The sequence below is a fragment of the Polypterus senegalus genome, chromosome 5 (assembly GCF_016835505.1).
Source record: "Polypterus senegalus isolate Bchr_013 chromosome 5, ASM1683550v1, whole genome shotgun sequence".
NCBI lineage: Eukaryota > Metazoa > Chordata > Cladistia > Polypteriformes > Polypteridae > Polypterus > Polypterus senegalus.
Genome location: NC_053158.1, coordinates 50,560,067 through 50,584,424, shown reverse-complemented (window position 1 = coordinate 50,584,424; position 24,358 = coordinate 50,560,067). Strand labels below are relative to the sequence as shown.

The window sequence follows — 24,358 nt, the reverse complement described above, 5'->3', positions numbered from 1 at the left end:
GCTGTCAATGCCATTACATACTGTATATGTGTGCATACAGCATAACACAGAAACATCGACACAGTGCTCACTATGGGTTGAGAAAAGGAGCTGCTTGCTGCATAGATCCTGGTTGTTAGCGGGAGCCAGTTACAAAAAACAATTGACAGAAAGAGAAAATAGTAGAAGAGCTCAGTTAAGCCAATGAAGATATGTGATATACCTCAACCAAGGTTCCTCGCCTGGTTGGAGATTAAATTGACGTTTTATGTGATCTTTTTCATATTCAAATCTTTTGCATGTATCAGTTTTATTTATGAGGTTTACTATTGGCTGTGTTTATGTTTCAGTGATGTTCCACATATGTTGTGGGAGGTGCCGCAAGAGGTGGGGTCACCTGACAATTACCATCAGGAACTGCCGTCTGCCTATAAATCCAGATAGGCCTCCCACAGTTCCTGGCTTGGAACTTTGGTGAGTGTTTTCTTGTATAGATCTGAACTTTTGTGATTCTTTTGATTTATGACTTTATTGCTCCCTTTTTAAACGTCCTTCAAATATCTGTAATTGGAACTTGTTTGATTGGATTGCCTTTTGTGTTATAGGCAACTCCTTATTGAATTTTGTGCTCCTATGGAGCTTCACTCCTGTCGAAGAGCATTTTTTTGCAAAGAATTTCATTTATAAAGGCTCTGTGTTCGCCCATATTACTAGCCAGGTTTTGATGGTGATATACCCCTCTAGTAGGATAGAGTTTTTGGGAATATGTGTTTTGGGACATTAATTCACGACAGTCAGGGATGCACATTGTATACGCTCCATGTGTGGGTGGTACTATTTTCTGTGGGATTTTGATGCTGGCAGTAGGAGAACAACACTAATTTCTGTTCTTTGTCACAAAGTTTTTAGTATGAAGAAGTAAGAACCACAAAAGTCAACTATTTTAAAGCTCTGAGAACATCATGCCCAATGGCCCATATTGCAAAGATGAGATAACTAATGAAAAGCTCAGTGTTTTTGAGTTTCTGTTAATTTAACCTTACTCTGCTACTGATTTTATATGTATTCTCATGAGTGCTGTATTCTTTATTAAGGGAGTTGAAAATGCATTCATGATACCCTACTGTAAAAGTAATGGTTTGTCTCCAAACGTTTCACCCTTTTTCATTTCCATCTAGAACTTGAGATACAGACATCAAAGTTTACTCTAAATTTACTGCCATTTTATATTTCTCATCATTCAATTCCTTTTCATATTTCATTTTAATAATCTGTTACAGAATACATTTTTTAGTTTTCAAGTTGAATGTATTTTTTCACAATTATGGTATGCATTCATTTGTCATCAGTTAGTGTAGTACAAGGGTTGGGTTGATACATCAATAAAATAAATAAATAAAATACTGTGCCTGTTCTTGCAATTTTAAATAGGATATAGGAGTCACCAACTCAAATTAAAAAAAATAAAACATAAAACTCAACCAAATACATCCACTTGGTAGCAGTAAAGATTTTGACTTCAAAAAACTGATTTACACAATTCTGAGATATTTTTATGAAAGCAAAAAGACATAATCTGAGATAAGGATATGTTTTGTGTTCACTTGTCCCTTTAGAGCGATCATTGTGGATAGATTTTTTAAGCAAATAAGGCATTAAAGCAGCACCAAACCACAAACATCCCTAAGCTGTGGTCTACATAATGCACCATCTCAGGTTAGAACCATTGCTAAACAAAGCCAAAGCCAAGCAGAGGTTGTATCTAATAAGCATGCATGAGGGAGCACCCATGAGCACACAGATTCAAGGTTACAGAACAGCCACCAGACAGTAATGAATATACACTCCATTACTATAAAAGATCATACAATAAAACAAGACATACAGTATAGATACAAGTATGACACAGTTCAATAACTTACCATATCACTGCTTATAGCTAAAAAGCTTAATGAAATCACACCGCTGATGCAATTTCGGCTTAATATTAGCTAGAAAAACATGTTACATAGATAAAGTAAAAGTGTACCAAGGCCGATGAGAGATATTGCCAGGTTAACACATATATATACAAACACTTGAGCTTGACGAGTCTGGGAAGTGAATCTCTGCAGCAGTTATATAATCAATATCACAGTGTATTGCTGTCCAGAAAAACTTGCATTTTACACTTTTCCCACACATTTTTAGTTCATATTTATTATGTACATTCTTAAATATATAAAACACTACCATTAGAAATGTTCATACATATATACTGTAAAAGTATGTTTTTTTTTTAAATTGAGTTTGGGGCAAACATGTATGGATAGGTTTCTCAATGGCCACCCTGTAATTACTTACCTGCCCTAATCGCTTTTCTCGTTCTCAAAACAAAATGCAAATGCACCATTCACAAAATGAGCTACAGAAAACCACATCCTGGGGTGAAAGGTTGCCATGAAGGAAGACAGGCAGAATCTCACAAATTTATATTCTTTTCAAAAAATACATGGATATTGGATATATGGATACTTTACATTTTTTTTTTTTTGATTGTTATCTGAATTTTGCAGGGTAGGTGCGTCTTCAGCTTGGGGATTCACTTATATAGAAAGCAATGATGACATTTTCTTTCACCTTAAAGATGTATTCAATAATGCTGGAAATTGTTGCTGTCTTTATTTTGTGTACACATTTCAATGGTAAATCTACCCAGTGGTGACTAGAACTGCATAAGCGAGACTTCATTGATATGACAATGCAAAAGGTTAGCATTGTGCATTTCCTGGTTGTCCAATATTATAGACAGAACCTTCAACCTTCAGTATGTGTGTTTAACCTCCTTAGAGTTAGACCCGAGCATTACTCAGGCTATAAAAATAATGGCAAAAGTGTTAATCCCAAGTGTAACTGAGGCAACAGTATAGACGTGGCTTGCATAACAGTTAGACCAAGGATTACTTGGACTGCAATAGTGCTAACAGAATTATTGCAGATTGTTACTCAGGCAATAGTGTAGACGTGTCTTCTCCTAGCCTCATAATGGCATCTCGTAAGGAATGCCTCTCATCAGCAGTGATGAAAGGGGAAATCTGTCTTCAGGCACTGAAATTGAGGTGGTCAGTGAAACTGAAAGTAACTCTAGTGAATCCGAAAGTGACGTTCGTGTCACTAGCACATGTAGAGAGTGTTGTTCATATTATTATTATTTTTCATCATTACTATATTTTGTGTTATTATTATTCTTTCTACACTTCTGACTATGTACTTTTAGTGTTTGGCACTTTTTATAGTAGAAAAATGAAACTTAATAAAGATGTCATTTTTGAAACAAAAAAATGCAATGCTTTTTACATGTTTTTTTGAGAAAAAATGTAACGCTAGGGAGGTTAATTGGTGACTTTTTTGGAAAATAACTTTAACGCTTTGAATTTATTACTATAACTCTACGTTTCTGATTTTGGGTTTTACAACAGATCAGCCTGACTCAAGAAAAGGCTTTTTAAATGGCAAATTATTGTTTACCATAATTGTGAAAAAATAAAAAAATAACTTCTACTTGAAAAATGCAGAAGTTTTTTTCAGTGCATTTTTGTCTTTTTGTTCCTTTAAATACACTTAATGTTTTGTCTATTAAAGTGCTGCTGTAATCCAGAATCCACATTTTATTTTTTTTAGTTATTGAGCACAATAGTTGTTTCCCAGCTGTATTTTGCTAATCAACAGATACAGCAGCAAGGCAGCCAAGTGTCCGTAGATCTCCAGACCTTTGACCTTTTTCAGATGGTGTCTTCACTATCCATTTTGCCATTTTTATATTTTTAAGATTACAGCAATCTTAATTCATAAAAAATACCGGAAAGTTGGGTGATGAGCCACAGACTATCCTATCAGTACTGTATTTTAGATATTGAGAGCCCCTGGTGAATCCCCTCGCACCTCATTTATCCACTGTAAGTTGTACTAGCCAGATTGCCATCTGTTCAGGCATCTCTCGGCTGCTGAATTAGAGATTCACATGAGGTCTCTGCTATCTCACTTGTCTTCTTTCATTTTTGTTCATTACAATGCTCTGGTGCATGAAAACCTACTTAAAGTCATACCATTTTGGCTCGTTCTGTTTATCTTCACTTCTGCATTTAATCACAGACAAGTCACATTGATTTGATCATAAGGAAGGTTCAGTTTTCACAGTCCATTTGTGCAGCTGCCTGTGAAACCAGAGTGCAGATTAAATGCAGAAGTATTGTTCACTTTGGAGCTGTGAAGTGAATCATCCATCCTGCAACTGAAGATGATCTGAATTAAATGTAAAACTTAGCATAACTACTGTAGAATGTACATAGCATTGGTTATATTTTATTGACAGTAACTTATTGTTAAACTTTCCAGTATATTAACTGTTAATCCCAACAGTTAAAGTCAGTCAGTCATTTCTGAATCATTTTGTCCTGAGCAGGTTCACGAGGGATGCTGGAGCCTACCCCAGGTAGCACAGGGTGCAAGGCAGGAACAAACTCTGGACAGGGTGCCAGTCCATCACAGGGTGAACACACAAGCATACCCCAGCCACACAGTAGGGCCAATTTAGTCAATGCAGTGCCAATGCACCTAACTTACAAGTCTTTGTACTACGGGCACCTGAAGGAAACCCATACAGATATGGAGAGAACATGCAAACTCCACACAGGGAGGACCAGAGATGCGAAACCAGGTCTCCTTACTGCAAGGTAGCAGGACTACCACTGTGCCACCATGCTACCCCAATAGTTAAAAGTCTTGAAATTAAAAAAGAAAATACCTTTTACTGCAGGATTAACGTTTTCCTTCCAAATTATACAATGCATGTATAACAAAATTAATTAAGCGCAATAAAACTCATTGGAGATGAACACAAGAATCAAACACAAATTACTGTTACAATGAGCTTGATGTTTGTTAAATGCAATTGGCTATCCCAAATTAAAATACAATATACATAGCAAATATTAACTAACTAATCAACCTTTCTGTGGTACTGGTTGCTGGCAGTTTCCTAGTTTATTGTTCTCTTATTCTATTACATTTATTAAAATATATATATTTTTATGTAATTGCATGATAAAGTACATAGTAACACTTTAGATCAGGTACTAAAAAATGCACCCATTAATCATTTTCTGTCACAAAACAAGAGCTTAACAAAGGCTTCATCTGGTGCACATAACACAAAGTATCACTAAAGTGGCTATTCATTTCTGTGCAGTGTGGCATTTGATATGCTGGTAAAATTACTTACAAACAGGAAGGCTTCACAAATCTTACATTGAAATATGAAATATCAAGAGACATGTGTCTCTCTTAAGCCATCTCTGACCATTCCAAAGTGAAGTTATTTTAGTAGACCACATTGCACACATGAATAACCACTTCATTGATCCTTGAACTGTTATGAACACCAAAATAAGCCTTTTTTAAGGTTTTGTTACATAAAAGTAAATGAGTAATAGATGCATTTTTCCAGCATCTAAAGTGTTACCCAGTATATATACAAAAAGATTTATCAAAATATGGGCCACAAAAATTACATTTAGCCCATTTATATCTTGCTTAGAGCCGTTGGTTACATTATCGTGAGAAAAATAATAAAGAGAAAAAGAAAAAAATGAATATTTCATTTTGCAAATTTTAGTGAATATTAACATTCAGTACACCCTTATAGAAACATTTGCATATCTTAATTTATAAAGCTAAATGAATACAAATTCTCTTTTTCAATTTTTCAGGATTGGTGTAACTAACATACAATATAACAACTAACAAAAAATAACTGGTTGAATAAGTACTGGGTGGTCCAGATCTAATTATGCAGATCCAGATCATCTGGATGACTTTCAATTATGCGGGACGTTTCCAGTTCGGTGTGAAGACGATTCTTCATGTCGTCAGTTCGCACACTTCTCAATGGTCCAGCATTTTTTGGGTGATTTTCTATGTAATAAACTTAATAAGTTATAGCGTAATGAAAATTGCATAATTAGATCTGGACCACCCTATATGCACACTCTTTGACACTATGCGAAAGAGCCTTTAACTTTGATCTGAAGTCTGTTTGGATAGATGTCAATCAATTGAACACATCTGGATTTTATTCCTCTATTTTTGGCAGAAGAATTCAAGCTTGGTCAAACTGCATAGAGATTGCTTTGTACAGCTCTCTTAATTAAAGTCAACTGATTTTCTAAAGGACTGAGGATTTGACTGAGCCTTTTCGGTTACTGATCTTCCTTTTTTAAAATAATTTCTTGACTGAATAAACCACAGACCTTAGATTGCTGTTATATGAAGTGTCACGGGAGGCTGGGTGCCATCCGGGACAGCATAAAAGGGGCCGCCTTCCAATAGTCGGAGAGCTGGTGTCGGGTGGAGGAAGGCAAGGCATCGGAGTGTGGAGAGAAGGCGGCCCGAAGAGGACCATTGTGAGGCCTGACAGAAGGGTGATTGGTGCTGGGGCACTGTGTGCTGTGTGGGACAATTGAACTTAGCAAATAAATCGTGTGTGGTGGACTGGAAAAACAGTGTCTGTCTGTCTGTCTGTGGTCGGGCTGGCTTTCGCAGAAGCTATTCAATTCTCTCCTGCTTCAGACCAAATCATAAGTGCGCTATCCTCAGAGTGAATTTAACCTGGATGTGGATCCTGGGGCTACCGGTCTACTTGGGGCCCTTTCCCAATTTTGCAAAGTAAGTATAGCACAACATGCCACAATTCAGCTTCTTCATGACAAACATGGCCAATTACAATGGTCAAAACAGCTATGAAAACTACTAAGATTTTTTTATATTGTGAGGAGGGCTTGTGCCTCCTCCAGACCGCGAGGGGGCGTCCGTCCTGGTTCTGTTGGGAGCCACGGGTCGAGGGCATGGAAGCCCTACCCTGTAGGGGCCCGTGGTCACCACCAGGCGGCGCCCCGATGCCGGTTTATCCCGTACGGTCCTCGGCTGGGGCTGGAGCCCGGCCGTGACGCTTTGGAGGACCAGAGGAGGGCGAGTGCCTCCTCCAGACCGAGTGGGGGCATCCGTCCTGGTTATGCAGGGGGCCTCGGGTACAGGGCTTGGAAGCCCAGCCCTGTAGGGACCCGTGGCCACCGCCAGGCGGCGCCCCAGTGCCTGTTTATTCCGGGAGCCCGGCACTTCCGCCACACAGGGGTGTGGCCACTGTTAAGTGCCGGGAAGCAGCTGGAGCCCATCCGGCTCCCCATAAAAGGGGCCGCCTCCCTCCAGTCAGCGGTGGAAGTCGGGAGGCAGAAGGACTGAGCTTGTGGAAGGACTGGAGGCGGCCAGGAAGGCACAAGGACTGTGGGCCCTGGACTTGGGGGAATCAGTGCCAGCAGCACTGGGGTTTTGTGAGTGCACGATAACTGTACATAGTGTAAATAAAAGTGTGATGGGTGAGAAAATGTTGTCCGTCTGTCTGTGCCGGGGCCAGCGTTCACAATATAAACAATAAGTTGAACCATATTAAAATGATGGAATTTATCAAAACAGAATATCCAGGTCCAGGGTATAGCCTATTGATGAATTGTTTCTCATTAAAGTATACATTTAGTATTTTTGGTTATTTCTTCCCAATTATGGTATGTATGCATTTGGCACATGTAAATGTGCACTAAAGTGACACATTTTTATATATTTTTAAAAATTCCCATTCTATTCTTGTCTTTTAAAATGGAACATAAATGGCAGTGGATCAAACATGAAAACAAAAGCCTTAAAACTTAATGAATATGTCCAGTTTTCAAGGCAAGAGTATTTGATCTTCGGATTGCACACATATTGCAAAACAGCTTATAGGTTTAGGAAGGGAAAAAAACATTCTTGTGAGATTCAACAAGGAGCCTGGCTATGCGCTTCACCTCACTGCTCAACTCATTCCACAGCCACCTTTCAGCTAAGGCATGATTTCCTCTATCATATACTTTTCACCATGCTGTTACTAACATTATTGAATGCTGATAATCAGATGCCAATTGCTGTCACTTTTCTGTCAGCAACTAGACGATAGGCAACTACACAATAATCACTGAGCATCAGTCCAAGATAGGCCTGTGTATTAAATCACCTAGGTTTATCCCGATATATGACTTTAAGTGATGCATTTTCTTGGTGAAAAGCAGACGTTGGTTTGTGCCAAATATATCTTTTCGAACTGAGGTCATAATGTTTCTCCCTGGTCTCATTCAGTAATTATCTATTTTGCTATGTGGCTTTGGCAGACTTAATTCGACTTGTACAGGATATGCAATAGAACTGTTATAAAGGAAGTGGCCAGTAACTCTGTTGGCTGTTTGGCTTTTTGATCTTTGTAATATGCTTATGGTGCCATATTTCTTGCACTTTCAACAAAGGTCACATGACACAAAATATTTTTTTATAATCCATTCCTGCAGTGTACCTTTCAACAATAAAGTTTTAGAAAACTTTTCTTGGCTATGTGTCGACTATAGTTTTCTCTGCACTACTCAGCTAAAAGCAGCTAATTTGTTTTCTGAGGCCAATCAGAATTCCTTCAACTGATACCAAGTGAAATCAAATTACCTTTGCAGTTAATTGGGAATGCGACTAGTCACACATCAAAACAGTTACAATTTCTATTATAATGATCATGTACATAATCAAGAAGTTTTTCTTAGGTATTGCTCGTAATAATAATATTAATCCTTTTGTTTTTTTCATTGAAATCTTGTTGGTTGCAGGATCTTATTAAACATGAAAAAAATTATCACTTTTAGTCTTAATGTCAGCATTTACATTACCAAAAGCTGAAATAAAAAAGGTATTGGTACTTTTGAAATCCAGTGTACAGTGATCCCTTGCTATATCGCGCTTCGACTTTCGCAGCTTCACTCCATTGCAGATTTTAAATGTAAGCATATCTAAATATATATCACAGATTTTTCACTGGTTCGCGGATTTCTGCGGACAATGGGGCTTTTAATTTATGGTACATGCTTCCTCAGTTTGTTTAGGGCCGCTATTGGTGGATGGCTGAGAAGCTACCCAATCAGAGCACGTATTATGTATTAAATAAAACTCCTCAATGATATAAGATATGCTTCCCGCGCGGTGCTTCACACACTTCAAAGCTCTAACAGCACATATTGATTTTTGATTGTTTGCTTTTCTCTGCCTCTTTCACTCTCTCTGGCATTCTCTGCTACTTGCGATCGAAGACGGATTACTGTATCCCAAATTTCCAATTTCAAATATTTCATATTCTACAAAACTACAGTACATGCACAAAATAGAAAAGAAAGACAGAAATGATCTTTGCCTGAAAGCAATTCTTTTTACAAAGACTGAAATACACTGAGAGACTACAGTACTTTCAAATAAGCATTAACACCTGGGAAATAAAAACCTGCAGATGGCAGACTGACATTCTACTTGTGAAATTACAATATTCCGGATGCAAACATTATCTATATTTCCTTGCACAGTATGCTGCAATGAAAACTGAAAAAAATTCTATTCATCACTTGCATTAATTTTGTATATTTAATATGATATGTAAGAAAACCTGCATTATGGAGGCATTCAACAGTCTAAGGAGAGTACATTATGATTCAGAAACAGAAATGCAGCTTAGCGTGCCCCTCAGTGTGCTGTGCAAATTAGTTTGTTAACAAAAGGTGATTACACTGAGATTTTTATTGAGGTTTTGTTCTGTTCTGTGTATTGTATTGTCCCCCTTCTTTTTGACACCCACTGCACGCCTACCTGGAAAGGGGTCTCTCTTTGAACTGCCTTTCCCGAGGTTTCTTCCATTTTTTCCCTACTGGGGTTTTTTTGGGAGTTGTTTCTTGTCTTCTTAGAGATTCAAGGCTGGGGGGCTGTCAAGAGGCAGGGCCTGTTAAAGCCCATTGCGGCACTCCTTGTGTGATTTTGGGCTATACAAAAATAAATTGTATTGTATTGTACACTGTAAAATAAAATTTAAAGGTGTGTAAAAGTTTACTAAACACTAAAAAAATGTTAAAAGGAAATACCAACAGTGGTACTGTGTTTGGAGACCCAAATTCTGTCCAGTTCTCCACATAGCCCATCATACTTTAGACGAACAGCTAAGAAAGAAACCTTTATTTATTTAGCTGGAAAAGCCCTGAGCAATGTGATAGCTATTTGATTATTAAATAACTTTTTAAAAAAACCCTAATGTTAGGAGGGGGAATTTTAGTTGCTTTCATCAATCTATGTATTATAGTTCCCAACAAACCACTTTCTTCCTAACTGTCTTTCTATTGTTATTCTTCAGCAAAACATCTTATTGCAATTGATTATAGCTGGGAAAGACACAAATAAAAAGAAATTAAGAAACAATTCATTTGGTAAAGAGTGGTGTAACTCTACACTACACTTACACTGCCATAGCTCTAAAATCAGCATCATTGATTAGCATCTAACTAACCAAACCAGTTAAAAAATATCAGCCGTTTTTCTTAAAAAAAGTTCCTTTACACAGGCTTCTTACTCAATACAGTGTACTCTTCTTTCTCTTTATTTTCCTTCTCCTGTCCTTTCCCACCTCTCCTCCTCAGAGAGCTTTGTCTCCTTCCTCCCAATTATGACTCACAGGGTAAAGTGAAGGGCTCCCTTTTACACCTCACCTAGGAGTATTTCCGGTGCCTAAATCACTGTTTCTAGAAAGAACCAGCCAGAAACATGGCATTCGTATCTCAATAGCTCCTCCTGGCAGCGTCTGACAGAACTCAGCAGGGTAGCTCTATGAGACCACAACTCTGGGCATCTGTATAGGGGCTTCCCCCAGGTGATGCGGACACACACTGCATGGAGAAATGATCTGTGCATGGAAGGCAGGCTCTCACTGTCCTGTATTTCTTCTGGCATCCCAACTGAGGAAAGGATTGCTAACCATTCCTGCTGGGATGCTTTTCTACCCAGATTATCCATCCACTATGCTTAGATTCCTAGTCAGGTAAGGGATTCCTATTCACAGCTGCTGGGACGCCAGTCCCAGTGCTCCAGCTGCCAAAGTGCCCCTCCATGCCCGCCTCTTGGCTGGGATGGCGAATATCACATCTCACTTCCTGGCCATCTATTATACAGTTCTACCAGCAAGGTAAGGGAACAAGGTCCATCCTGACTGGGATGCCAGTCCATTCATCACATGGTGATGTTCTGGGCTCTCTTAAGCATGTTTGTTGGGTACCCATTATGACTGAAAAGGTTTCACGTAGTACTTGTGTTTAGTTCAGACTTTTGCTAGGCTAGCACTACGTCATTATGATGTTGCTACAAGCAGAGAGACAACCTTAATAAAAGTCAATCACACTAACCTGTAAATCTAATTGAATAAAGCATAAATGAAAGTAAAAAATATTAAATCAAATGTTCTGAAAATAACAAGAATAGAAAGAAAAGTACTAAAGAAAAGCACAAAATGGAAGTCACAACTGAAGTAAATATCTTAAATATACAAGGTAATTAAAAAGATATAATATAAATATAAAAGACCAAAATTCAAAAAACAACACCAATACTAATTCTGATTAGATAAACTAGTCAAAATTTAAATTCTAGACTCTAACAGAAAAAAACAAACTCAAACTCAAAATAGGAAAGGAAATATAAGGAGTGAAAAGGAGAAGAAGAACATTCAATGCATATAATGCCACTACGTTGAAGCAGTGGCACGATGGGCTTTAAGGAGTTCACAGTTGCAGCAATAAGGATAAAGTACCTGGAGCCAATCCATAAGACAAGTGAGAAATAACAGAAAAAAAAATTATAAAATTATAAAATAATTAACACTGAGCAATTATTTCAGCAAATTGGAGGAATTAACATAAACATGACTTAAACAAAGCAACTTAAGAAAAACAAAGACTCCAATAGGGCAGCACGGTGGCGCAGTGGTAGTGCTGCTGCCTCGCAGTTAGGAGACCCGGGTTCGCTTCCCGGGTCCTCCCTGCGTGGAGTTTGCATGTTCTCCCCGTGTCTGCGTGGGTTTCCTCCGGGCGCTCGGTTTCCTCCCACAGTCCAAAGACATGCAGGTTAGGTGGATTGGCGATTCTAAATTGGCCCGGGTGTGTTTGTGTGTGTCCTGCGGTGGGTTGGCACCCTGCCCAGGATTGGTTCCTGCCTTGTGCCCTGTGTTGGCTGGGATTGGCTCCAGCAGACCCCCGTGACCCTGTGTTCGGATTCAGCGGGTTAGAAAATGGATGGATGGAAGACTCCAATTCAAAAAAAGACAAGAAACTAAACCTCATGGCAAGACCCACAAAAGACCCTACAATAGGAGATTTTACAGCTCTTGAAATGCTTACTTTAATCACTCCAATCACTTTAACAACAACACCTGACAAAGGCTGAATCTAAGGAAGCACAACAAGAGCTGATTTTCAATCTTTCAGGTAGTGTTCTGACTGAAAACGTAGTCAGTAAAAATTTATGAGCGATGACCAGGATAAAAAGACAGGATCAATAACAGCCACTGTCTTTATATTGGTAGAATGCCTTGCTCTTGTGATAAGTAATGGATATCATTACCATCAACAATATATCTCTTAAGAATCTGAAAACCTGCTTTGTCCCATTTAATTTTTTTTTTGCTTTAGATAATTTTTTCAGGGGGATGGCCAGAAAATGTCACTTCAATATTCTGAAAGCTGAATTTTGAAGCTTTATTTTTATATGTGTGTTTAAATTTTATTTCCATGCCTTAGAAAGTGTGTCACATCATTATCTGAGAATCTCTGCAGGCGGATAATGGACTGTTAAGAGACCTTGCATGGTTGCTAGGACCACCTCTCAAAAGGGGCCACAATTTGGGTCATGAAGACTCCTGATAGGCTTGAGATAACTAGTATGACTTGTGAACATGTTTGGTTTAGTTCTGGTTTTCTAGTTCATGATATGCAGCCTTTTTATCTCGACTCGATTTTCTCTCTTAGGTTTTTGGCTCCTGTTAAATATTCGCACTCTAGTAAGTGATTCATAAGTAAGTGACCATCATCATCAGGTCCTTCCATGAAAACCCTAAATACAAAGAGGACTGTTTGACTTATGTTAGGTAGATTGCCCAGAGGGGACTGGGCGGTCTCTTGGTCTGGAACCCCTACAGATTTTATTTTTTTTCTCCAGCCTTTGGAGTTTTTTGTTTTTCTGTCCACCCTGGCCATCGGACCTTACTCTTATTCTATGTTAATTAATGTTGACTTATGTTTATTTTTTATTGTGTCTTCTATTTTTCTATTCATTTTGTAAAGCACTTTGAGCTACATTTTTTGGTATGAATATGTGCTATATAAATAAATGTTGATTGATTGATTGATTGATTGATTGATTCTGTGCAATTTGTGTAGACTGTTATATCGGTTTAGCTCTCTGATTTTCAAAGCAAATAACAGTCGTTTGAGAATGTGTGCTTTGTGCTGACGTGTGCTTTGCAAACGCTAGAGTCTGTTGAGAGTGTTGGTTTGTTCTGTGGTGTGAGATTTACATTAAAATTAAAAAAATACATTTTGCTCTTAAAAACTTGGGTTTTGGTTGCCTCTAAGGAACCGTGTGGGAATTTTTAAAGCTTTTTTCCCTTTAGAAGGGTTTTTTTTTGCTTAGATCTATACATGGAAGAACAAACAATGGTGTAGAAATAAAAATGCATAGTAATGTAAATTTTAAGCAAACACGTAAAGATAGAAGGATTAACACATTAAAAATAGCTTGCCTTAATGCTAGAAGTATCAAAAATAAGGTAAGTGAGTTGGAGTTGTATGTAGCAGAGCACAATTATGATATTATAGCAATAACGGAAACCTGGCTAAATAACAAAGATGGGGATGAGTGTAACATAGAGGGATACACATTTTTTAGGAAGGATAGACAGAACAGAAAAGGAGGTGGGGTTGCTGTTTATGCCAAACAGGAATTAAATGTAAGTCATCTTCAGTTGGATGATGAGCCCCATCTTAGTGAGGACATGTGGCTTCGCCTGGAAAATATTAGGGAAAAAGGTCTCATTTTAGGAGTGTGTTATAGACCACCCAATTCAGACAGTAATTTCAACACACATCTTTTAGTAATATCAAAAGGCAAGTTTACAGGGGATATTATAGTCATGGGGGACTTTAATTATCCAAATATTAACTTAACTTACAGATGGAGGAGCACAAGAGCAGGAGTTTTAGAAGTAATCGCGACTGTTTTTAACACAGCATGTTAAAGCACCAACAAGGGGTGAAGCCTATCTGGATTTAGTATTCTGTAATAATCAGGATAGAATTGAGGGTGTAGAGGTGATTGAACCACTAGGGTCAAGTGACCATAATGTAATACAATTCTCAGTATTTTGTAAGAGTACAGATGCAAAGACTAAAATTGTTAAGTTGAACTTTAGTAGGGCTAATTTTGAGCAGATGCGACAAAGTCTAAGTAGGATAGACTGGGATAAGCTTTTAAATGTGGAGACAGTCGAGGAGCAGTGGAACAGGTTTAAAAATGTTTTACATGTAATGCAGGACAGATACATACCTAAATTTGGAAGTAATAGGAAACTAAAAAAATCTCCACGATGGATTAATAAAGATTTAAAAAGAAGTTGCAAAGGAAAAACTGCTGTATAAGGCATATAAGACTAATGACTGCAAAGAGAACCGTAGCGTATGAGAACATGAGGGCAACCATTAAGAAGGATATCAGAGAGGCTAAAAGACAGTTGGAGAGGAATATAGCAGATAAGGCGAAAGAAGACCCCAAGAGATTCTTTCAGTATTTTAGTAGTAAAAGAACAGTTAAGGAGGAGGTCAAGTTCATCAGGAATAGTAAAGGGGAATTAAAAGATACAGACAATGAAATAGCAGATGCCCTAAACTTACATTTTTCTGAGGTGTTTACAAGTGAGCAAGTGGATAACCTGCCAGAGGTAAACACAACTACTAAGGAGGTACTGAGGGATTTGGAAATTGTAGAGGGAGAAGTGCTGCTCAGATTAAATAAGATGAAATCAAACAAATCACCAGGCCCAGATAATATTTATCCTCGTGTTCTTAAGGAGGCTAGTGAGTACATATATAAACCCTTGACACATATTTTTAGGAAGTCACTGTGCACTGGAGAGATTCCAAAGGACTGGAAAATGGCAAATATCATCCCATTATATAAAAAGGGTGACAGGGCAGATCCAAGCAACTATAGGCCAGTAAGCAACAAGCATCACAGGAAAATTAATGGAAGGAATTATTAAGGATAAGATTGAGCAACACATGACAAGGACAGGAGTTATTCTGAACAGTCAGCATGGGTTCAGAAGGGGAGGTCGTGTTTTACTAACATGTTGGAATTCTATGAGGAGGCAACAAAAGGATACGATCAAAGTGGAGCTTATGATATTATTTATCTGGACTTTCAGAAAGCATTTGATAAGGTGCCACATGAGAGGTTGGGCATCAAGTTAAAAGAAGTGGGAATTCAGGGTGATGTTTTTAGATGGGTGCAGAATTGGCTCAGACACAGGAAGCAGAGGGTGATGGTGCGAGGAACCTCATCAGAACTGGCTGATGTTAAGAGTGGTGTTCCACAGGGGTCAGTGCTAGGGCCGCTGCTATTTTTAATATATATAAATGATTTAGATAGGAATATAAGTAACAAGCTGGTTAAGTTTGCAGATGATACCAAGATAGGTGGATTAGCAGATAATTTGGAATCCGTTATATCATTACAGAAGGACTTGGATAGCATACAGGCTTGGGCAGATTTGTGGCAGATGAAATTTAATGTCAGTAAATGTAAAGTATTACACATAGGAAGTAAAAATATTAGGTTTGAATACACAATGGGCGGTCGAAAAATCGAGAGTACACCTTATGAGAAGGATTTAGGAGTCATAGTGGACTCCAAGCTATCAACTTCCAACAGTGTTCAGAAGCCATTAAGAAGGCTAACAGAATGTTAGGTTATATAGCACGATCTGTGGAGTACAAGTCCAAGGAGGTTATGCTCAACCTTTATAATGCACTGGTGAGGCCTCATCTTGAGTACTGTGTGCAGTTTTGGTCTCCAGGCTACAAAAAGGACATAGCAGCACTAGAAAAGGTCCAGAGAAGAGCGACTAGGCTGATTCCAGGTCTACAGGGGTTGAATTATGAGGAAAGATTAAAAGAGCTGAGCCTTTACAGTTTAAGCAAAAGAAGATTAAGAGGTGACATGATTGAAGTGTTTAAAATTATGAAGGGAATTAGTACAGTGGATCGAGACTTGTATTTTAAAATGAGCTCATCAAGAACACAGGGACACAGTTGGAAACTTGTTAAGGGTAAATTTCGCACAAACATTAGGAAGTTTTTCTTTACACAAAGAACGATAGACACTTGGAATAAGTTACCAAGTAGTGTGGTAGACAGTAAGACGTTAGGGACTTTCAAAACTCGACTTGATGTTTTCTTGGAGGAAGCAAGTGGATAGGACTGGCGAGCTTTGTTGGGCTGAATGGCCTGTTCTCGTCTAGATTGTTCTAATTGTTCTAAAAAGAAACCCGTTTTGTGACTTGCATATTCCAGGTCTATTGCTAATTACATCTTAGCAGTTGCTGACTTTCTCTTGTCAACAGATTATTCAAATGGAGTGTTGTATGAAAAAAGGCAGGCAGTTACATTCCGTGCTGCGGTCCAGCCAAGCAGTTTGGGATTTTCTTGACTTGCATATCAATGTAAATAAAGCACTCAAGAAATTAGCAGCATTAAAATGTAACAAAATTAACAAAATAAAATAACGATATAAGTAACAACAGTAAAAGCATTAAGAAGTAAAGAAAATCAACAATGACAATAATTAACACATTCCTGACAGATACCATGGTGTTTTTGTTATTATGGTTTAAGCTGTCCTGAATTTTGACCAAGATTTCCCTTTTTATTGCTACTACTCAATTGGTAATTTAGTAAACTAGCAATCTACAATGATAAAATACATTCCTTTTACTTAGTTCATGACACACAGAGTTAATGCTTCAATTTGAAAATGAAGCTAGAAGCAATTTGTGGCACCTCATTTCAGGACTAGGAGTATCCCTGGAAATTATCACATGAACAAAGCCAGAGTTTTATCAGAAATCCACACTTACAGTCAGAAGTGAATGTCTGATGATTTAAATGCCAAAGCCAATGTCATCTACTTGTGTGAAATTTGCTAGGAGCATAGGGTGAACAGCAGAAAAGGGAGCTGAGAACTCAAGATGTCTCAGTGCCTTGACTGCATTTAATTTCAGGAAAGAACCATAAGCACAAACCTAGGACATGCCTCAGATAGGAAATGGAAAGTACAGGGAGCTGGACCAGGTCAGAAAGGTCGCACAAGCTGAGGGACAGAGCCCTTTCCATTGTGTCACTTGGGGGATATAAATGAAGCAAGCTGATGGGAATGGCGGCAGTTCACTCCACTTCTTCAAGGAAACCTGATATCTGCCTAACCAGCTGTTATACGCATCCATAAAGTAACCAAATCTGCCAAGTAAGCAACTCAGACAGTAAAAGATTCTTGCTGTGATATAACAAACTTCCAATTGGCAAAGACAACTTCCTTGTGAAGTGGTGAAGTTGAGGTAGGTTAAGGGCAAGATCATGGTCCTTCTACACAGCATGATTCAGCAGAAGAGCAGACAAAGCATCCAAGGCATTTTCAACAATAGCTTCAAGAAAAAAACATATATGTACATTTTTTAGACCCTTTTTCTGGGATTTGGCTTGAAATGTAATCAAATTGTCTTCCCTAAAGTAAAGTACACATGAATGATTTTTACCTTTCCTTTTCGAGATTCTATCATTTTACTTCATACTCGATGACATGAATTGGATCTTTTAATAAGAATGTTAGTCAAGGGTTGCTTTGCACATATTAATTTATCTTTACGTTAGATATCATACACAAACATCTGCTCAGTAAAAGATCAAAACTTTGAACAGTGTTTTCAAGCAGGTGTCTTGTTAAGTATTCTGTTAAGGAAATGTCCTAAACTCACATCATTTTCGTAAAAAAAAAACATTAGTTGTCAGAGAGTTTGCTTTATAACAAATCTACACTATTTAACGACATTATTTGAAATAATAACAGATGTAATGACAGTATGCAAAGAAAAATCTGTTGAGACATTCTGTATTACCTTGACCATGAGTCACCTTATCTTACTCAAATGGAAGAATCCAAATTCACCCTTGAAAACTCAGGGGGATGTCTCATTTTATCTAAATCTAGTACAAATTAAATTTACTGTAACAGAAAGAGCCCAGAGATTTTTCATAATTTGGCCAGAATTAATATTGTTCTAAAATATATCGGTCAGCTGTCTACTTATCTTCTTTTATGTCTGAATTTATTGTACACATGAAAATACATGGGAGCTCTGTTTATGTAGTCCTCTTGGTTGGATAACAGAGTGATGGTCCGACTGGCTTAATTTACTTTTAAACATAAATGTTTTGAATGGTAGGACATAAGAAGTATTTATGAAGCATCCTACACTTACTACCAGCTAACAGTAGGAGTTATTGTTTGAGAATAAATGACAGTGTGACTTTACAAAACCCAGAGCTGCAAAGTGGTACTCATGATGACATTTTGTAGTTGCCTTGGAAATCATGATGACACATTGTATTTTTCTGGTACTAATACTAAGGCCTCATTGCAATAATAACAATAATAATAATTAAATTAAAAGAAGAAGTAGAATGAAAATAATAAGGTAGGATATTGTGCTAAGATGCACATACAGTAATTGTTTGCTAGAACAACAGAAATAATACTTTAAAATGAACTGTGATGGAAAGACCAAGACACACAAATTGAATGACAGTAAATAGTGATAATGGGCAGGTTTATTTAACAATACATAGCCATACTTTCAAAAAAATCCACCTTCCCACTTTTATGACCACGTGAAGCACCTTGAAAAACAGTTGCTGATTTAGTAAGTCAAGCTCACTCTTTCAGTGTTCCTGATCATCTTCCAGGGTCATGTGTCGTGCCTCTCCCTGTGATCCCCCTTATCTTCTGCAAGCCTCTATTTATCCAATGCCCAGAGAGTCTACACCTTACTTCTTTTAACCTTCCTGGGCTTTTACACTGTAACATGAATGTTCCAAGGGTTCATGGAACACAGAGCTTGGCGTACCTGTTATATTTTGTTGTCAAATCACCCATCCTGCCCCACTTACCTTCAGGGTAATATGATGGATACTACAGTACAGTTTGCATCCACAACCACCTGTGTATTTATACTGTGACACCACTTGCAATTTACATATGCCCGCTCATCCACACTGGAGGCGATGATCTTTACAGTCAACCCTCGTTTATCACGGTTAATCCGTTCCAGACTCAGCCACGATAAATGAATTTCTGCGAAGTAGGATTCTTTATTTATAATTTAAATATTTTCGCAGTTAGAGCATAGAAAACCGGTTTACGATCTTATAAATACATTTTCTAACATTATTAGAGCCCTCTAGACATGAAATAACACCCTTTAGTCAAAAGTTTAAACTGTGCTCCATGACAAGACAGAGGTGACGGTTCAGTCTCACAATAAATAGAATGCAAACATATATCCCTCTTCAAAGTGTGTGTCAGGAGCAGAGAATGTCAGAGAGAGAGAGAGAGAGAGAAAAGCAAACAATCAAAAATCAATAGGGCTTTTTGGGCTTTTAAGTATGTGAGGCACAGCCGGACAAAGCAGCTACAAGGAAGGCAGCAATGTGAAGGTATTCTTTCAGTATTTTTTAGAGGAGCGTCAGTATCTTCTAAGCAAACAGCCTCTGTGTAAACAGCCCCTCTGCTCACACCCTCTCCGTCAGGAGCAGAGAATGTCAGAGAGAGAGAGAGAGGCAGAGACAACCAAACAATCAAAAATCAATATGTGCTGTTTGGGCTTTCAAGTATGCGAAGCGCCGCACGGGAAGCATATCGTATATCATTGAGGAGTTTTATTTAATATGTAATACGTGCTCTGATTGGGTAGCTTTTCAGCCATCTTGCAATAGCGTCCCTTGTATGAAATCAACTGGGCAAAGCAACTGAGGAAGCATGTACCATAAATTAAAAGACCCACTGTCTGCAGAAATCCGCGAACCAGCAAAAAATCAGTGATATATATTTAGATATGCTTACATTTAAAATCCGAGATAGAGTGAAGCCGCGAAAGTCGAAGCGCAATATAGCGAGGGATCACTGTATATACATTACGTCCCAATCTGCATGAATGCATCTTGCTTTAGCATTACCTCATATAGAGTGGGTGGGGAAAGGTATAATCTGTGAATTACCTCATACATTTAAGGGCTTTCAAAATTTCATTTTGGATCACATAACATACAAATGTTACACATATAATTCTCTCTCTGTCAAATCAATATCTTTTTACAAGTTCATCGATGTCCAATGTATCTAAAACACTGAGGATGTGCATGCCAGTCTCTGCCTGAATGCCATCTTCTGGTAGCTCCTAGTCAGTTAGGGCAGCTTGCAAGCTCTCCTACATCCTGGTAAAGTTAGGAATATTTTCCTAAACTATGAAAATTGAAAAAATGCTTTTACTCTAAATTTGTGCCAGTGTTTTCCTATGAGGAACTGGATAAATATGGGCACAGTTCTGTTTTTTCACTGAACAAAATCTTAATGTGTGTGATTACCTGATAATTCTTCAAGAAGATGCTGACATCAATCCTTACTTTATGTGTGAATTAACTGAACAAATGATAAATAAAGCCAAGCTGAGTAGTGAAATGATACTGCAACAACAATATATATGCAAATAACCAAAATTAATTAATTCACTAGAGCAAACAGATTGAAGATTATGGTAATTGCATCTGAGTCAATCTACTTTTTATTGTTTATACACTTGTGTATTTAATGGTACTTTTGATAAAATTAAGACTGGATTTGAAAAGCTTGAAAAGAATGAAAGTAATGCCAAATAAGTGTTACATTTTATGTGCTTTTTTTGAAAAATGAATATAAAGAGAATGCATCTGGTGCTTTTCAAGTAAATAAGCATCCATCCATTTTGTACTCCCAGCTTTTCTATGAGCATTTTAGCAACAAGGCAGAAATCAACAGGATGCCCTTTCCATTACAAGACACTCATAAATTCTTTTCAAAATACTAAGTTAAAGATAAATAGTTGGTTGAAGGCAAAAGTACCATTAACAAGAAAACTGACCAGCCTTAAAACATTTTATCATACCACAGACTTACAATGGAAATGAAATTAAGGTTGAACACTTTGGAAATCAGGCTCTTTATTCACACCACTAAATATCGAGTCTATTTAAACGCTCACAGCCACTTAATTACCACAGCTTGGTAATGTTTAATGCTAATATCTACAGTGCTGTACAATTAAAAAGCGCTGATACATCAATTCTTAAATACTAAGATGATTATAAATAGTCTGACTTAATGCAGTTGCCTTATATTATAATACACATAATCAGTACAAACATATTTACCTGTGCCATCATCCACATTCTCTACTTCCATAACTTCAGTATTGATTCTTCCACGGAACTGGTAACGATACCCTTCTGTCACAGCTTTGCTGTTTTTTAAACGCCTACAATTTCAAGGAAAATATTTTCATACCCTCCAAAACAGAATACAATTTTATGTTTTAATACCACTAACTTGACATAAAAGACATTATATACACTGAAGAAGAAAGGCAACTTCAGTACTGTGAATGTTTAAACAGTGTATACTGTACTGAAAAAATTGTCTGTGTGTTATTAGTCTAAGCAGATAGTGCTTGTCAGATTACATTTTATACAAGTTATTAATGCAGAAATCCAGACAATTCCAAAGGCTTCAAAAACATTTTCTTGCAACTCTAGCTACAGGAAAACTTCTCTTTGGTGGCATTAGAAAATCACTATCAAAAATGTTCTAGTAAAATAAAGAAGGGTGGCAGAGTGACTAAATAAATCATCAAATAAAAATGACAACACAAAAGTGAATGGTGCCCTACAGATGTCATTTGCTACGTGCCTGTTGGGATGGTTGTCCCTCTTTCTTTTTGTCTTAACGCTACCTCTGACTTGCAACTGTGGCAAAGAAAAGCTTTGAAAGTTTCATTTGGAAAAACGTCTTGGATGTGAAGTATACTGAGGAAACCACTGCAAAATTCCAGAGAACAGCTATCCATTGGACTATGTTTCCATGTCCTGCTGCTCTACTCTCTGAAACAAGATAGCAGCCTCACTTGTCTCACACAAACAAGTGTTCTCCAAAGGATTTATTGTTATGCTTTTAAAATAAGAATGATGCTTTACCTGTGTTTCTTTTTGCAGTACACTAACAGGTTATCAAAAAGGAAAAAAACGCGCTCCTGGATGTTCCCAGCTGAAATTTTCATCAGAATCCCCTGCATGAGCAGCTCTGTGCATGTATCAGTAATGCTGGAGCCCTAGAAAAGAACAAGTAAAGATAAATTAAATCCTTCAAATAGTCCTGTACTTCATGTTAAAATTAATGAAAACTATATTCACCATTTAGTACACTGCACATTCATTAAAATCAGGCTTTAGATTAAGGTTAACAAGAGTAATTCTTTAGACAAACTGAATTGACTACAGTGCATTTCAAGGTGGCCTCCATTCTAAAGCACTTCTCATAAACATAAAGTATGCTCATGTTGTTCATACAGATTTTATTAAATTCATTCACAAATACACATTTAGCCAGGACTAGAATCTCAATCTTATATTCTGTGGAACTGAGCCCATCTCCTTGGATTCTAGACTCTCCTTCATGCTTGTTAGCATGTTAGCTGCTTCCCAGTGACTCCTAGGACCTGCTTAGAATACCAGACACCTCGATTAAAACCTTTAAGTAGTTTAATTATGGTATACTGTAGCTGTAATAGATTTTATATATATCCTCTTTAATAAAACCCCTGTGTGCGTCGAGGTGTCCGTGTGTGTGTGTCTTCTGGTGAAGTGCGCATGCGCAGGCCGCGCCACACATTGTACCGTGCCCCACCCATGCGCTCGGCACGTGGACGCACACACACTGGAAGCTGGGCACAGTGAATGGCCTAGCCGCCGCCGCGATAAGCAAAGAAAGCACACACACTGGAAGCTGGGCACACAGTGAATGGCCTTACCACAGCCGCGCATGATAAGATATAAAGGACACCATTACTGGGGAGAGTGCTGATTGGGTAGTCGCGGCAGCGCACATGAAATCTGTTGTTGGGGAGACGCCACACAAAATAATCAGTTGCACGCCCCCACAGATTAAAATACTTGCTGGGGAACTGCACAGTACTTGCTGGGGAGACGCCACAGGCACGATTATAAGCAGCATGCCACACATTACATCAGTTGCTGGGGACACTCTGCTGATTGCCCACTGTTGTGACAGAAAATGAAAGTCATATTACGGACATCAAAGCCAGTATTACTGTCAGAGAAAATTACAGGCATTTTATGGAAATACAAACCAGTATTACTGCGAGAGAAAATTAAAGACATATTAAAGGATGCATATTACAGCCACATACAAGCCAGTATTACTGTAGGAGAAAATATTACAGACGTATCTACTAACAACATGTCACCCAAAAAAAGGACACGTCAAGTAGGACAAAAGACACAATCAAATCCGATATAAGCAACATCTCCTGGAAGAACGATCAGCTCAACAAGTAAACAACAACAAAAGAAACACTGAAAGACAAAGAATAATATGAGCAAATAGATCGATTGAAGAAAAAGAAAATGACTGTCAGAAAAACACTAAAAGAGAAAGACTCAGAAGTGCAAACCTTAGAAAAAGTTGCCATTTACTTGCCAGAACCAGTGTTCAGCAACAGTCAGTTACTGTATATGTTGCATTATCAAGAGTTAGAAGTTTTCCAGATGTTGTTGTCAAGGTTGTAGAGATTCCTGAACAAGGCAAACTGTTGCCAAACTCAGAGAGAATATTTACAAGAAATGTTGTCTATAATGAAATTGTACAGAAAAATTTCATGAGGTAAAAAAATTTAAAATTTTACCTAAATATCTTCTTCAGATATTGTGTCTTACAGATTGTTACAAAGTTTTACACTAAGGCAATATTAATTATACTTACTGTATTGTCATGTACGTTTCTATTTTATTTTTATTATTATTTTACTTTAGGCTTCTTGAAAAAATATTTTTAACAAAAAAAAATTAAGAAAATTAACAGAATGAGGTCATGGTCCCTTGCCATTTAATATAGACTGTTCCTACTAATGTTTATGCACTACTGTTCTAGCGCCCGTTATTGTAACGGGCTTAATGTCTAGTATATATATATATATATATATATATATATATATATATATACACACATATATATATAAATATATAGATAGATAGATAGATAG

The 24,358-nt window shown here is 37.6% G+C and overlaps 1 protein-coding gene across 2 annotated transcripts in view; it reads right to left on the bottom strand.

Annotated features, from left to right (window-relative positions):
• The window catches only part of prex2 (phosphatidylinositol-3,4,5-trisphosphate-dependent Rac exchange factor 2), a 512,388-nt gene that overhangs the window by 291,401 nt on the left and 196,629 nt on the right, over window positions 1-24,358 (bottom strand). For both annotated transcript variants that reach the window (XM_039754613.1, XM_039754614.1), the window contains exons 7-8: window positions 22,275-22,408; window positions 21,456-21,559 (exon numbers count right to left, since the gene is read on the bottom strand). In XM_039754613.1, coding sequence (XP_039610547.1) covers window positions 21,456-21,559; window positions 22,275-22,408 — 238 coding nt within the window. The remainder of the gene's footprint in view (window positions 1-21,455; window positions 21,560-22,274; window positions 22,409-24,358) is intronic.